Consider the following 15,651-nt stretch of genomic DNA (forward strand, 5'->3'; position numbering starts at 1 on the left):
TGGAATAAAAAATAAAATAAAAACATAACGGCATAAATAAAAAGGTAACTGCAACTTTTTATCTCACAATTCGGACTTTTTCCTCACAATTCTGACTTGCTTCTTAATTCTGGCTTTTCTCTGCCTATAAACTTTTTTTTTTTTATAGGCAGAGAAAAAACAACAACCTCAGAACTCATAAAAAAGACAGAATTGTGAGGGGAATTTGATATATATATATATATATATATATATATATATATATATATATATATATATATATATATATATATATATATATATATATATATATATATATATATATATATATATATATATATATATACACATATACATACACACAGGTGCATCAAAATTAAAACAATGTGTAATTTTAATCAAAATTTTAAAAAAAATTTTTTTAAATGTTTTACTTTAATGAATCTAGAAAATATGAAAGTTTTACATGTACTTTTTGAAATACGTTACCAAAACAAATTCACGATATTCAATTTTTTTGTAGATGCACCTGTGTGTGTGTGTGTGTACATATATATACACACACACACATACACATACATATATACATATATATATATGTGTGTGTGTGTGTGTATATATTATATATAGACACACACACACACCTGAATTACAAGGAAAACAAATCGGAATTGTGAGAAAAAAAAAACCTCAGAACCTCAGAATTCCCAGGGGGGAAAAAAACAAAATTGTGGGGGGAAAAAATAGTCCGAATAAATGTGAAATATAAACTGAGTTCTGAGGGAAAAAACTGAATTGTGAGATGTAAACACTGAACTGCGAGATATGAACTCACACTCTTGGGGAAAACGTCCAAATTTTGAGATACAAATTTGCGCCCCACTCACAAATTAATTGTTTTAAATTAATTAGGCTTCCATATGAAACAAAAGAAAAAGAGACAAAAGACAAGAAGGGGTCTCACATTGGCATGGAGTGCCATCTGTCTCACGAGCAGCGGTAGATTGCGGTCAGAAACGATCTTGGCCACACTGGTGTCAACCAAACCCTCCAGATCTGAGAGAGGAGGAGTAACAGCGTTACTGAGCACACTCGTACACACACACACACACATCTGAATCAAAGCAGCTTGTTTCACCTTTCCGGCACTGCAGCGTGACCAGGTTACTCTCGTAGTCGAGAGGCTTTATAAGCACCTCCACGAAATTAAATTGTCCCTAAACGCGTGAACAAACAAAATATTATCATTTAAAAATGCTTCTGAAGGAATGTGGCAGCAACGGAAATGAGCTGTATGGGGACTCTCACACACTTTGATCGTTCCCAGTTTGTACTCCTCTCCGGAGTCATTGTAAACCACCACCACAAAGTCGTTCCCGATGTGGCGTTTCTTATTGCAGCAGCCCTTGTCGCTCTCTCGGTTCGGCATCAGAGTGGCTATATGGAAAATCGCTGCAGAGGAAAAAAACACCTGCGTTAGCCTCACCTCCTGCTCCGATCGCTCTTTATGAACACTTAAGAGTGTTCAGACGCTGTAATGAGCTTCACATAATAACTCAAGCTCAAACACTCCAAGCCGACACTGACTGAAGTGCCTAAATAAAGCAGATTTGAGGTCTTCACAGGCACAGTCAAGTGGTAGGGTTTTTCTAGGAACTTTCTTATTATTTTGTTTAATAAATAGTTATAAATAGTAATGATAATAACTACAGCTACTAGTAATAGTAGTAATAATAAATAAGAAGAATTAATACACCTACTACTACTTTATTATTCTTATTAACTATTATATAGTTGTTGCTCAATCAACAGTGACTAAATAAATACTGACTAAAATTATATTCCTCATACTTGAGATCTTGTTTGCTAGTTTTTTTGCCAAAGGTTGTATATTACTTCTAAGAACTTTATAATAATAATAATAATGATAATAATAAATTACTACTATTACGAAAATAAAACTTGTTCTATATAAAAAAATATAACATTTAACAATATAATAATTATTTAAAATAAATAATTATTATATTGTTAAATGTTATATTTTTACACTTAAAGGTGACACTTTAATTAATTTAATGAATGCATTAACTAATATTAAGTAACAATGAACAATATATTTGTTACAGTATTTATCTTTGTTAACGTTAATTTATACAAGTACTACTATTCATTGTAACTTCATGTTAGCTCAGGTCCATTAATTAATATTAGCAGATAAAACTTTGGATTTTAATAATGCATTAGTGAATGTTGAAATTAATATGAAATGAGGTTAGTACATTAAGTATTTTTAACACTTCATGCTTAAGTATTTTTTTTTATTTTTCACTGTTCATGATAACTAATGTTAACAGATGAATCCTTATTGTAAAGCGTTACCATTTAAAATTATATTTCTTAATAATAACAGTAATAAATATAGCTGCAAGTAGCAATAACCAGGGTTCAAGCACTTAAGGTGGTCTTGGCCAAAAATATAACATTTAACAATATAATAATTATTTAGAAAAATGATAGCTATTGTGATTGTTATTTTTACGAGTAGCAATAATTACTATTTCTTATCACGACTAGCCTGACCTTGCATGATGTCATCGTGCCAGCAGTAAGTGAACTCTCCGTCGTCTCCATACTGATCCAGTCCACCCAGAAAGATCTGGTCTGGGTCGCAGTCCTTCAGGTGTATGAGCTTTCCCAGGCCCGTGAGGAACTGAGCATAGCGGTTGGAGCCGTACTCGTTGGACAGGATCGACACCTCGTTATTTGCCTGATAATAAACAACCGCCAATCATTCAGACTTCCTACAACATCTGAAACCGCAGAAGGGACAGAGGAACACGACTCTACCTGCCCGGCTCCAACAAACACCACGCCGATCTTATGAGTGTCATACGGAGGCATCTGATCCAGGACTTTAACGGCACGATCGATCAGCTGTGAACACGAGACCACACCACATTAATATGACGACAATGAAGAGGCCTATAGAAAGTGATTGGGTGAATCAAAAAAAAAAAAAAAATCTAAATCCAAATTATATAATGAAGTCTAAAAATTAGTTCTATAGATTTTTTTTTGAAAATCGGATTTAAAAAGAAAATGATTTTTATAAATAATAATCCTTTAAGTTCTCATTACTATAATACAAAGCCATTCTTCAATTCAGTCTGATCCAGTCCTGTCCTATCCAGTGATATTTTAGTACCATTATATATTTTTGTTAGCATTTTTATTTTTATTTTTACAATTTGTTTTGATTTAGGTTTAAAGTTTTAGCATTTTGCTGTTATTTCTATCAAGTTTTTTTTTTTTTATAATTTTTTATTTATAATAAAAATGAAATTGTTTTAGTTTTAGCTATAGGTAATAACTCTGACCCTATCCAGATTTTAAAACAAATCAGCATAAATTATAACAAATACTATTATAATGGATACATTAAACTGTTAAATTATATTTAACATTGCATATTATTATTAAAAATTAATAATAAAAAACAACAACTATTAATATGCTTAGTAGTAGCAGAGAGAAAGAATATTAAATAATAATAAAATAATATTAAATAACAATAGGTATTTTTTAATATAAATAAATAAAAAAGACAAATATGCATTATATATTTAAATGTCAAAAAACAGACCTTTAAAAATTATTTATATTATTATTATTTATTTTTACATTTTTTTATTTCCCTTTTTTGATTTGGTGTGAAATTACATGTAATGTATATACAAGAATTGCCCAATTATAAGAGAGACCGTCTCCTCACCTGAGATTTGGGCAGCAGGAGGGGTTTGTTGGCTTCATTGCCAAAGAACGGAGAGTGATAGAGCTGCAGGAAGACGAAGCTGCCGACAGAAAGAGGAGCAAAGGTCAGACTGAACCTCCACTCCAACATAAGTGCACACTACATTTAATGCCTTTAAAGTCCCACACAGCTTTCATCTGCCTACATGCAACTTACCTAATCACACGGGAAAATATCAAAGCTACAGGTGAAGAAGTTTGGAGAGGATAAGCGCTCGATCGGGAGAAGTGTCCCAAAACTCTCTCCAGACCTCATGAGACCCATTAAATCTGGCCCAGCACAAATGTGCAAATGAGGATAGAACTCCAGACTTAACATAAATCTTGCCTTAACAATGTCAGACATATTTAAACATATAAAGTAACCAGAAGGGTAGAAAACATCTCAATAATGATGCCAGACAGATTTACATTTCATATTTATGATCAGCCACATATGGAATCTGTTTATACACACGAACACACGTGACCCTGGAGCACAAAACCAGTCTTAAGTCGCTGTGGGGTATATTTGTAGAAATAGCCAAAAATACATTGTATGGGTCAAAATTATCAATTTTTCTTTTATGCCAAAAATCATTAGGATATTAAGTAAACATCATGTTCCATGAAGATATTTTGTACATTTCACATTTTCTTGCCGTAAATATATTTAAACATTTTTGATTAGTAATATGCATTGGAAAGGACTTCATTTGGACAACTTTAAAGGCGATTCCAGATTTTCAAATAGTTGTATCTCGGCCAAATATGGTCCAATCCTAACAAACAATACATCAAATGGAAAGTCATATTTATGCAGAAATATAGAAAATTCTAAAGGGTTCACAAACTTTCCAGCAGCACTGTGTATATATGCATTAAACGTAGCTACGGTAAAGGGGAACACTTTCTGAATAAGTGTTTGATTTCTGTTAAATAAAGAAACACATGACAGTTTTACTGTGCTTTTTGACAGCCCCTGTCCACATCCACCTTTACCGCATGGAAAACAGAAGCCAGGACATTCATAACTCAATGTTCCACTAAAGAAACTACTCCTTTTATGCCTCTATTCAAACAGCAAGTGTTTTTTGAGTGACGGGACCCTCAACCCTTATTAGGAAGTACTTGTGGCTTTATCAAAACAGACATGCTTCATATCGAACAGCAGTCTAAACACAATTGCAAAAAAGCATTGCGTTTCGAGAAAAAGAAAGACAGCAGCTCTTAGTGTCTGACTGAACTCCATTAAACGAGACGCATACAGCCCGTGACGAAACACTTTCTGGAAACTCTCTAGGCTTTCCTGCACTTCTGTCTCTAAATAGCAAGTCTATCGATCGTGTGACTCCAGCAGCACTGAACCTCACAAAGACGGATGGCAGTAATTTACACGTAATTCCAATTCAAGGCAACAGTTTGAGAGCGCTCAACTCAGAAAGAGCCTCACTTCACAAGACGAGTCGAGCGAGCGAAGGAGGCAGGATGATTTCATGTCAACAGGGGTGACAGATGATGACAGCAATGAAAAAATGAGGCGTTACAGCCATATCATTACTCTCCATATAATGCTTTGCTTTTCCTAGAAAATGGAGCACTCGGTGCAGTGGGATCAAATGAATGCTGTTCAAAGACATTACAGGTGCGTTAACAATCACAGCCACGTTTTCCACCATCCATTACACAACTGAGCAGACTGAGCGCTAAAACCATATCACATTGAGTCGTGATAAGACTTATGCTGATAATGATAAGTTCTGGACATTTTTACTCCATATGGATTCATCTAAAAGCAGAAATAAATGCGGCAACAGCCAGTCATTGCTTGTTAATAGGCTAACTATTATAAGGTTTTATCGGTTTCATATGAGAAAAACTACTGTCAAACACACTGAAACAAAGTAAAACTGAAAGACCTTCATGGCAACTCGTCAAAATAAGAGACTAGTTTAACGAAGAAATTATGACAGAAATATATTACTATTGTATAATAAAATGTAATTTTCAAGTAATAATAATATCATCATGTTATACCATACCGAATATCATAGAATTTAGGAATTTTTTCATTAATTTATACAGTTATACATTGCTATTGTGCTATATATATATATATATATATATATATATATATATATATATATATATATATATATATATATATATATATATATATATATAGCACAATAGCAATGTATAACTGTATAAATTAATGAAAAAATTCCTAAATTCTATGATATTCGGTATGGTATAACATGATGATATATCTATCTATCTATCTATATATCTATCTATCTATCTCATGGCAGATATTTAGGCCAAAGTGGGCGAAGATAAAAATCTGTGTCATCATTCTATCTTTCTTATTAAAAAATAAGAACAAAGATACACATTACAAATACACATAATATACAAATAAAACAAACAGTGCTTTATTTTCAGTTACAATAGGAGTATTTAGCAGAGCATTCAATGAAATTGAATGAATATCAAAATAAAACACTACATAGACTGATTCCTAAAGCAACTGTATTAAAGTTTTTCAGTGAAGAATAGGGAGGGATTTTTCTCTTTGTGTTTTGTTGTTTTGTTAACTTTAAATGAATAGTTCCCCCCCAAAATAAATATTCTGTCATCTGTCTGTCAATTCTGTCATGTTTTATTTTTATACCATCATTTACTCAAGTTGTTTTAAACCTGAATGAGTTTCTTTCTTCTGCTGAACATAAATGCTATTTTGAAGAAGGTGGAAAACCAAACAGTTGCTGGTCCTCAGTGACTTCCACAGGATTTTTCTTTCCTATCAAAGTCAATGTGGACCAGCAACTGTTTGGTTACCCTCATTCTTCAAAATATCTTATTTTGGGTTCAGCACAAGAAATTAATAGAAGTTTGGGACAACATGTGAGTAAATAATGATAGAAATTAAATTTTAGGGTGAACTATCCCTTTAATGACAGTCGACAGCATGTTTAGTGTCCTGTCCCTTTAAGAGCTGCACGCATCTAATATTCAGGCACGCATCCGTTTCTCTCTTAACTATTTACTTTCATTTTAGAGATAACCAACTGAGTCTGTATGTAAACCTTGTGTGTTTTGACAGTATTAGCGCAAAATATAAGTTAGTTGAGTAATCAGGCGCTGTTAGACAGGCTTTTTAGTGCGTGTGCTTCAGGTGTATGCGCTCAGAAAAAGCACACGTCAGACCAGCGCACGAATTAAACATTTAACCAGCAAGGCTTGTGTGCAAATAATGTACTTTTGCGATCGCGAATAAGTGCAGTGTCCTGTCAGAGTAACTCTACTGCTGTATGTCGTGTTGTACAGTATATAGAGACGGAGGCGCCAGAACTGTATTTGACAATGTACGCTGTAGCACGATACTTCTTCAAAAGCAGATTGTGGAGACATTTTTATCGTCCACGATCAAAAATCGTCATATCGCACACCCCTAGTTTGCATTCAGTGTAATTGCATGGAAAACAAACTGTCTAATGCATATAAAGGAATATGAGTTTGGACTTCAAGTTACCTGGGACTGAGTCCTGAGCTCTTCTCTGCGTTGGATGGACCTCCTCTGTTGTGGTACGAGTCTCGGTCCATCTTCCTCTCCCTGCGGGACGAGGGCGCGGACACTGAGATGGTGTGTCCGCGGGGTCTGTGTCCGGTGGGAGACTGGGGTCCCGGCTGAGGCGTGGGAAACTCCAGCCTCATCCTGGAGGTGGAGGACGAGGAGACGGAGATGCTAGTGCTGGAGCTGGACGGGCCCGCTGATATAACGCTCTCTCCCGGCCAGGTGCTTTCACCCGAGGCCTCTCTCTCGCTGGCCTGGACCGTCGGGATCCTGGAGCTGAGCAGGTCTCCGGCGGCGGCGCTCTGGGCCGCAGCCTTGGTGAAGGCCTCAGGGAGAGTCTGCAGCTCCGGGGACGAGCTTGATTTGCTCAGGGTGGTGGCCTGAGATAATGGCAGGTCACTCTCTTGTAGACCCGGCGTGGAGAGGGCCGGCGGAAGCTGATCGATGGGGATACCGCCCTCACTCACCTCCTCCAGAGTCGACTTCTCATCGTCCTGACTAGAGGTTGATGAGGACTTGAGGAGAGAAGAAAGAAATGACATGAATCAGTCTGTGGTTTATCAATGCCAATAAAATAAATATACTGGCAGGTTAATTGGCCTGGCTGATATATTAGTCTATCACTACCAGTATTGAGAATTATATCAGGTAATAATAAAATTATTATTATTATTTCCAAATTTTATTTTTGTTGTTATATAATTTATATATGTTGTTTTTAATGACATAAGCATTAATTACATGATAATAATAATAATAAATATAGCCGCAAGCAGCGATTACCGGGGTTCAAGCACTTAAGGTGGTCTTGGTCAACCTGAATGTATATCTGACAGTTAAACACATCCAAAATGGAGAATAGGCTCACAGACACACACACACACACACACACACACACACAAACACTGAAATTAAATGATACTAGTATATTAATACTCTATAAGCATATTTACACACACACACACACACACAGACATACATACATACATGCACACACATTTTGTTGCACATATAGATATTTGAAAAGTGATAGGTGACAAAACTTATTGCAGGTCTTCTGGTTTTAAGAGCGTGTGTCATTTTCAGGTTTCTCTGCGATCATATGGCAAAATTGTAAAAACTGACATATCTGAATGAACAAAATGGTAAACTTGAATTAAATGTGCTTTTAAATGATTTTACAATATCTCCATAAGAAAACCTATAAACAGTACTGTTTTAGTGTTTAATAAGCCTATTAGTGGTCTTCCGTGGCCATCTAGTTGTTATAAATTGGAATTTCTCATATAACACTCTGTTTTAACCTTTATAACTATTATAGTGTTATTTTTGGCCCAATCTCTCTTAAATGTTGCATGCTTGTTTAGAATGAAATTATGCACCATTTTACACAGTTTTGAGAGAAGTTGAGGGCTTTCTTTTAGGATTTTAGGCCTTTGGGTACCCCATGTAAAGAACATATTATAAAATGACCGGTTTGTAGTTGTCCAAATGCAAATATTAAATTTTTTTTTGATAATTATTGACCTAGAGAGTCTAGAAAACAGTGCTGCACTGATTTGATTGATTTGGAGTTAAAAACCTAAGGTTTGTTGTTTAAAATCATTTCAAATATTTAAAGAACAGTTGGAGTGACAGCAGTGATCCTAGAGGCAAAGTTGTTCAGAATGAGGAGATCTATCATATGATATGAAGATATAGTGTACATGTGAAAATATGGAAATATGTCCCTGTGCTGAGGGAAATTGGGAGTGAGGTGCAGAGGCACGTCCTTCAGCCTGCGGCTTATTAATTTCACTTTTAGTGTGAAAAGGCCTTTAGAACTGCAAAAAATATAACCTTTGGGTCTTATTATTATGAAACAAATAAGCCCAGCCCAGGTGACAAAAAGTGACGTAATGCATTACTTTCCAGAAAAAGTTAGTAACGCAATTACATACTTTATTATGGAGTACCGCAATATTGTAATGCATTACTTTTACTTTTCCCCAACACTGATTATTGTTGAGTGTTGAAGGTGTTTGGTGTGGATTCCCTCACTCTGCTCAGTAAGCCGGCTGGGGTTGTAGTGGGGCTCATGAAGATGGGTTCAGACGCTACAGCCTCAAACTCCTCCAGCTCTTTGGACTCCGCTGCTGACAAAGCCGCTCTGCTCCGTCCACCTTCTTCCAGCACAACCGAATCTGTGAGATGGCAGCATGAGATGATAAAGGAAATGTTGTCACAACACACACACACTGTATTACATCCACGAGCAGAGGAGCATCTACCATATCTGCCATTAGTCTAGAAACTCTCCTACATGCAGAGCCATCTGAAGATCAAACCTGCACAAACACACACAAGCTGATCGAGTTGAAGCAGGTTCAATTTGACACTGAAAGGCTTTACAGAACATGCTTTTAGAGACCCAGGGAAATGGAAAAGCGAGTTGACATCCATGGTGTGTTAGATTTGAGATCTGTATCCTAGTGCAGGGTCCTACGAGATGACAAAAGACGCAGACATACACAGCTAAAAGTCCCTCTCTTTCTGAAAAATGTACCAAAATAACGCCGACATCTAAAAACATCTAGCTAAAAACATTTTCCAGCCCTTTGATATTTACATATTTGTTCTGAGCTTCCTCATCGGCCTTATTATCCTTCAAAATTCTTTAAATATCATATAATTATAATATCATGCATTTAATTTTGTTGATTTTTTTTTAACTGACAGCCCTAACACGATGGTATATATTGCTTTTTATTCATATAAATTGCTATACTGATGCAAATACATACAATTATTAAACTAACTGATAATAGTAATAACAATAATTTAATCAAATTGAATTAATAATGAAAATATTAGCTCCATCTGACAAGTAATAGTAAGAATGACTGGGTAATATAGATAAAAAAAATTCAGACATTTAAGAAATTTTAATATCTAAATAATATTTATATATTTGTACTGTATTTATATTACGTAAAAAGAAAATTAAGAACATCTGTATTTTTATTATCCTTCAAAATTCTTTAAATATTGATGCACAGATTAATTCAGTTAATTAATTGCCAAATCATGCAATTCAAATACGACTCTCTCTTTTTTTATTTTTTTTTGTAACTGACAGAGCTGGTATGAAGGCAAGTACTGCTTTTATTATTAATATATATTGTTACATTGTAAAATATAAATATTGATTGCTATAAAATTAATAACAATGACAAATAATTTAATTATTATTGATTGCAAAACTACATGAAAATGTTTGTACTTCATAAATTCATTTATTACACTAAAGTTGATTTGACAAAATCACCTATAAAAATACACTTTTCCTTGCACATCCATGTACATTTTAACCTAAAATATTGAATAAAAACAAGTTAACAGACAAGTTATGTCAACTACATTCTTGGTTTATATAGAATGACTGAAATACTTTCAGCCACAAGAGAAAAGATGCCTTTCATGTCAAATTCACGGACGCAAGAAAAAGAGCAAAGGCAAGTGAAAAGAGCTCCAGGAAAAGGAGGAGGAGCGTCCTGAATCAGTGCCATCACTGGTTCTGTGTAGAGACTGGTTGAGTCGACCGCTGATTAGTTGGTTTGTTCTGGATTGTTGACTGTTAATGAAGACAGGAAGCTACAGAAACACGCTAGAGCGGCGCGTGTACGTGCTCGAGGCCACATATACACACGCAGCAGACATATCTACCTGCCCACGATATACTCCTGTGTAACCTGCCGGGCGTTTCAGGGGAGCAGAGAGAGCCCAGAGCGCCCACTGCAGCAACAAACCCCGACAAAAACCAACAAAGGCCAAGCCATCAACACCGCATGGACCCAGAGGAAACACAGAAACAGTCAAAGAGAGTCAGGCTGACAAAGGGACAGATGCATTGAGAGACGCCTTCAAACAGGTCTGCAATTAAAAATACTCCGCTGTGGATGACAAATGCTTTTATGCACAATGTCAGAGGGAGGTGAAATGGTCATTAAGAGGAATAAATCACTGAAACACTTGTGATTCTGCTGAATTAAGTTTCAACGATTATGCTTTCAGCAGGCATATTCATGTAAAATAGTAAGAGTCTGTAAAACAAACAATACATAAATATGTTTTCAGCAGGCCAGTGTATATAAGAAATAGAAATAAATAAATAAATATAAAATAATTAATAAATATATGTATAAACAACGTTTTCAGCAGTTTGGTTTATATAAAACTGCAAGAGTTGGATAAACAGCTTTATATAAATAAATAAATAAACAGACAGATTAAAAAAAAATATTACACAAAAGAATGTTCCCAACGTGTGACGTCATTTCCTCACCAGAAAGGAAAGTTTTGGCTCTTTGGAATGAAATAGAATACTTGCATACTGCATGCTGCACACTTTATACCACAGTGCTGTTACATACTGTTTAAAAAAATTCTAGGCAACACACAGTATCTATAATAGGCAGTACACAATATGTGACCCGGGACCACAAAACCAAAAACAAAACCAAAATTTTTTTTGAAATTGAGATTTATATAAGCTGAATAAATAAGCTTTCCGTTGATGTATGGTTTGTTAGGATCGGACAATATTTGGCTGAGATGCAACTATTTGAAAATCTGGAATCTGAGGGTGCAAATAAATCTGAATATTGAGAAAATCGCCTTTAAAGTTGTTCTTAGCAATGCATATTACTAATCAAAAATTAAGTTGTGATATATTTACAGCAGGAAATTTACAAAATATCTTCATGGAACATGATCTTTACTTAATGTCCTAATGATTTTTGGCATAAAAAAAAATCTATTTTGACCCAAACAATGTATTGTTGGCTATTGCTACAAATATACCCCAGCGGCTTAAGACTGGTTTTGTGCTCCAGGGTCACATATGGCTGAATGTGAAATAGCATACTAGTTTTACTATTTCTGCAATATAATAGTAAACGCAGAATTCTATTCTTAATTGAGCCTTTTTATTTCTTAATTTGGAATAACATACCTGCATACTACATTTAGCTTGTTTTATTCAGCTAATGACATCCAGATATGATCTTGCACATAATTATAATTATTTGGCATATTTAATATGCCTGATTGAGTAAAAATGTCTCAACTTTTGGAAAATAATTTGTGAATAATAATAATGGTTATATAAAATCTAAAATAAGATAATTAATGTTATTCAGGGTTATCATATATATATATATAATTTTTTTTAAATACATTTTTTAATTATTATTATTTATTTATTTTCTAGGCAAAATTTCTCATTTTCATTTATTTTAAGCAATTAACTAATAAAATTGAGAAAACAACTAAATTTGTTTGTTTAAAAATTTAAAACCTTAACTAAAATTAAAATATATCTGGACATTCTGTGCATACAAAAGAAATACTGCATTTGCAGGAAATATTCTGTGCACAGTACACATGCTACAGAAAGGCATAAACAGTGTCGTATAGCACAGTAGTATGCTATTCTCAGACTCAGCTGCACAGCTCGCAACATATCTACTCTATAAACTCCATTCCAGCTCCAGAAAAATATGCTGAAACAGTGTTGCTTTGAGAGACGGCAGCTCACCGGTGTTGGAGCGCTGGATGGGGCAGGGCCTGCCCTGTGGCTGGGGCACGGGGGTCTCGCTCTGAGGCTCCTTCACCCCGTCCATGGCCATCAGCACACTGGACAGCTCCTGCAGCGGGATGTTCCCCAGCTCAGACGAGAAGGGGCTCGGCGGGTTCTCCAGACACATCAGCCAGCTGGTGTTACCTGAGAGCAGATTTATAGAGGATGCACGCTTTAAATCATGATAGATGACTCAAACTAATCAAAGTATAAAAATATAAATAGTCTATTATAGAAAATACTCTTCTTAGATCAACAATAGTACTTTCAGAAACTATTTCCTTAGGTGTATCTTCAAAACATCACATGGTGACATATTACAGTTGTTAAACTAACGATTATTTTGGCGATCGAGTAATTGCTCAATTAATCGGATAATTATAATTATGTGTTTAGTAATAACAATAGACCTATGCAAACAACAGCCTTTAAAATTACTTTAAATACATATATAATAGCAATGAGGCAATAATAATTAGTTCAAATAAAGATTTTTTTTTTTATTGAACAAAACCTAGAATACATAATGTATTGTAAACAAGAGCTATTGTATATTACGCATAAAAAACTGTTTACACACTTTACAGTGTGATCTAACAACAACTTTCTTTACAACAGAAATGCTATAGCCACTGTAATTTCTTGAATATGTGGACATCGATGTGTGTGTAAACTCAGTAGCGAGGGTTTAAACGTATTTTGAAATTGCGATGAACCGTATTTGTCATCCTTTCCTATCAAAATGCTTGCTACGGATTGCAAAACGCAGAAAAATCAAACCTGATCTGAATTTTTTTATGACAGACGAAGGTTTTGGAGGCAGTGTGTAAACGGTCATATTTATTTTTTAATGTGCGAAAAGTTCAGATGAAAATTTCAGACTCGGTGTGCAATGACCTTTACTTGTTTAGTTGCATTATTTTTAAAAAATAAAGAAATAAAGGTAGCACTTTATTTTACAGTCCTGTTACTCCTGGAAATACTATATACTTATTATAGTAATTACAATAACTAGGTAATAACTAGGTACTAACCCTGAACCTAACCCTACCCCATGTAGTTAACTTATATTATCAGTACTTTCTTATGATAAAGTAAAATAAAGTGCAACCGATATAAAATACTAGCATACAATCTCAGAAAAAAAGAGATACATCTTTGTACCTAAAAGGTCAATATTGTACCTTAAAAGGTACACGTCAGTACCTAAAGAGAACATATTGATACCTAAAGAGTACAAAAATTTACTTTTTGAGAAGACAGCTTTTGTACCTTCTTCTGAGAGTGTATTGGAATTTATTTATTTTTAATACAATTAAAATTATATTATATTTTATATGCATGTACATTTACAAAATATAAATAAGTAAGGCAAGGCAAGTTTATTTATATAGCACATTTCATACACAGTGGTAATTCAAAGTGCTTTACATAAAAGAAAGTGAAATAGACATTAAAAATCAATAATTATTTTAATTTATTTTACATGTTATATAAATGTTATATACTGTAAATATATTAATTAAATATATTATATATTACATTTATATAAATGCATTGATAAAATATATAAAATGTACAATAAACATACATTTTATTTAACCATATTTTTATTTTACACTATTGATTACTTGATTAACTTGAATACTTAATTAGTAGCCTATTATTTGACTTTTGACCGTTTTCTCATCATATAAACTGAACCGAACTGAAAAGACAGCAAAAGAGAGAGATTACAAAAAAGATCCAGAGAAGAAAAATAAAACAGAAATAGCGCTATAAAACTGACTCGTGAAAGAAAGACACAAAAAGTGACAGACAAACACAGAAAGGAATAAACCCACAACAGCAACGCTGTGAAATCCTCAGGAAACTCACTGAAAAAGCATCTCGTCACGTGTTTTCTTCAAGAAGTGAAGCACTCAAGGACACGTCGCAATTAATGCACACCAAAAAAAAAATCTGCGAAATGCTCCGAGCTATTCTTCATTTAGAGGGAGATGGAGGAGAAAAGCTGAGGAAAATCGTGCCCGTGGGCACAGCAGGTGTGACTCAAACTATTATGACACTTTGGAAATGGCATGGCATCCCCTGCGGGGCGCAAGTGCGCTCATGCGCCTCTCAAACGCCCTTGGAATGAAGTGATTATGATTTCATTTTAGTGCCTGCACAAATGTGTCATAATTGTGAGCGAGTGGGCCATAATTACGGCCTGGGACAAGGCCGCCGGATATTTGCGGTGTGTCGTACCTGAGGGTCTGCGGATGAAGATCTCGGCCCAGCCCTGCGTCAGCATGGGCACAAACTCGGCCAGGCTGGACTTGTCTTTGAGCGGCACTGAGGACTGCGAGGCGGAGGGCGCCGGGTGCTCCTCCACTCCTCTCTGGGACCCCAGCACCTCCAGTGGGGGGCCCGGCGGGGGTAGCGGGCCGCTGTACTCGCCCTCAGGAGACGCCACCAGAGGACTGAGACTCTGAGCCGGACCAGCCCGCAGAGCGTGACCACCTGCAGAGGGAAATCAAGATGGCCATAAAATGACTTTATCTTCCAGTGTTATTTTATTATATTTATTATAATATTACATTTATTTTATAATAAAATCTAAAATATAGCACTTTTAGTAGTAGTAGTTTTAGTTATAGTTTAACACTTTTTTTAATTTAGTCTTAAGTTTTACATATTA

At 34.9% G+C, this 15,651-nt stretch overlaps 1 protein-coding gene across 12 annotated transcripts in view; it reads right to left on the reverse strand.

Moving 5' to 3' along the window:
- LOC306874201 (tuberin-like) overlaps positions 1–15,651 on the reverse strand; it is a 50,781-nt gene that overhangs the window by 4,613 nt on the left and 30,517 nt on the right. For 7 of the 12 annotated variants that reach the window (XM_079424068.1, XM_079424062.1, XM_079424061.1 and 4 more), the window contains 11 exons: positions 15,219–15,473; positions 12,927–13,112; positions 11,054–11,122; positions 9,389–9,531; positions 7,307–7,863; positions 3,755–3,833; positions 2,830–2,916; positions 2,563–2,749; positions 1,292–1,431; positions 1,118–1,196; positions 944–1,035 (listed from right to left, as the gene is read on the reverse strand). In XM_079424068.1, the coding sequence (XP_079280194.1) occupies positions 944–1,035; positions 1,118–1,196; positions 1,292–1,431; positions 2,563–2,749; positions 2,830–2,916; positions 3,755–3,833; positions 7,307–7,863; positions 9,389–9,531; positions 11,054–11,122; positions 12,927–13,112; positions 15,219–15,473 (1,874 nt within the window). The remainder of the gene's footprint in view (positions 1–943; positions 1,036–1,117; positions 1,197–1,291; positions 1,432–2,562; positions 2,750–2,829; positions 2,917–3,754; positions 3,834–7,306; positions 7,864–9,388; positions 9,532–11,053; positions 11,123–12,926; positions 13,113–15,218; positions 15,474–15,651) is intronic. The other 5 variants (XM_079424066.1, XM_079424059.1, XM_079424065.1 and 2 more) reach the window with 1 other exon arrangement.

The sequence above is a fragment of the Barbus barbus genome (assembly GCF_936440315.1).
Source record: "Barbus barbus genome assembly, chromosome: 8".
Lineage (NCBI taxonomy): Eukaryota > Metazoa > Chordata > Actinopteri > Cypriniformes > Cyprinidae > Barbus > Barbus barbus.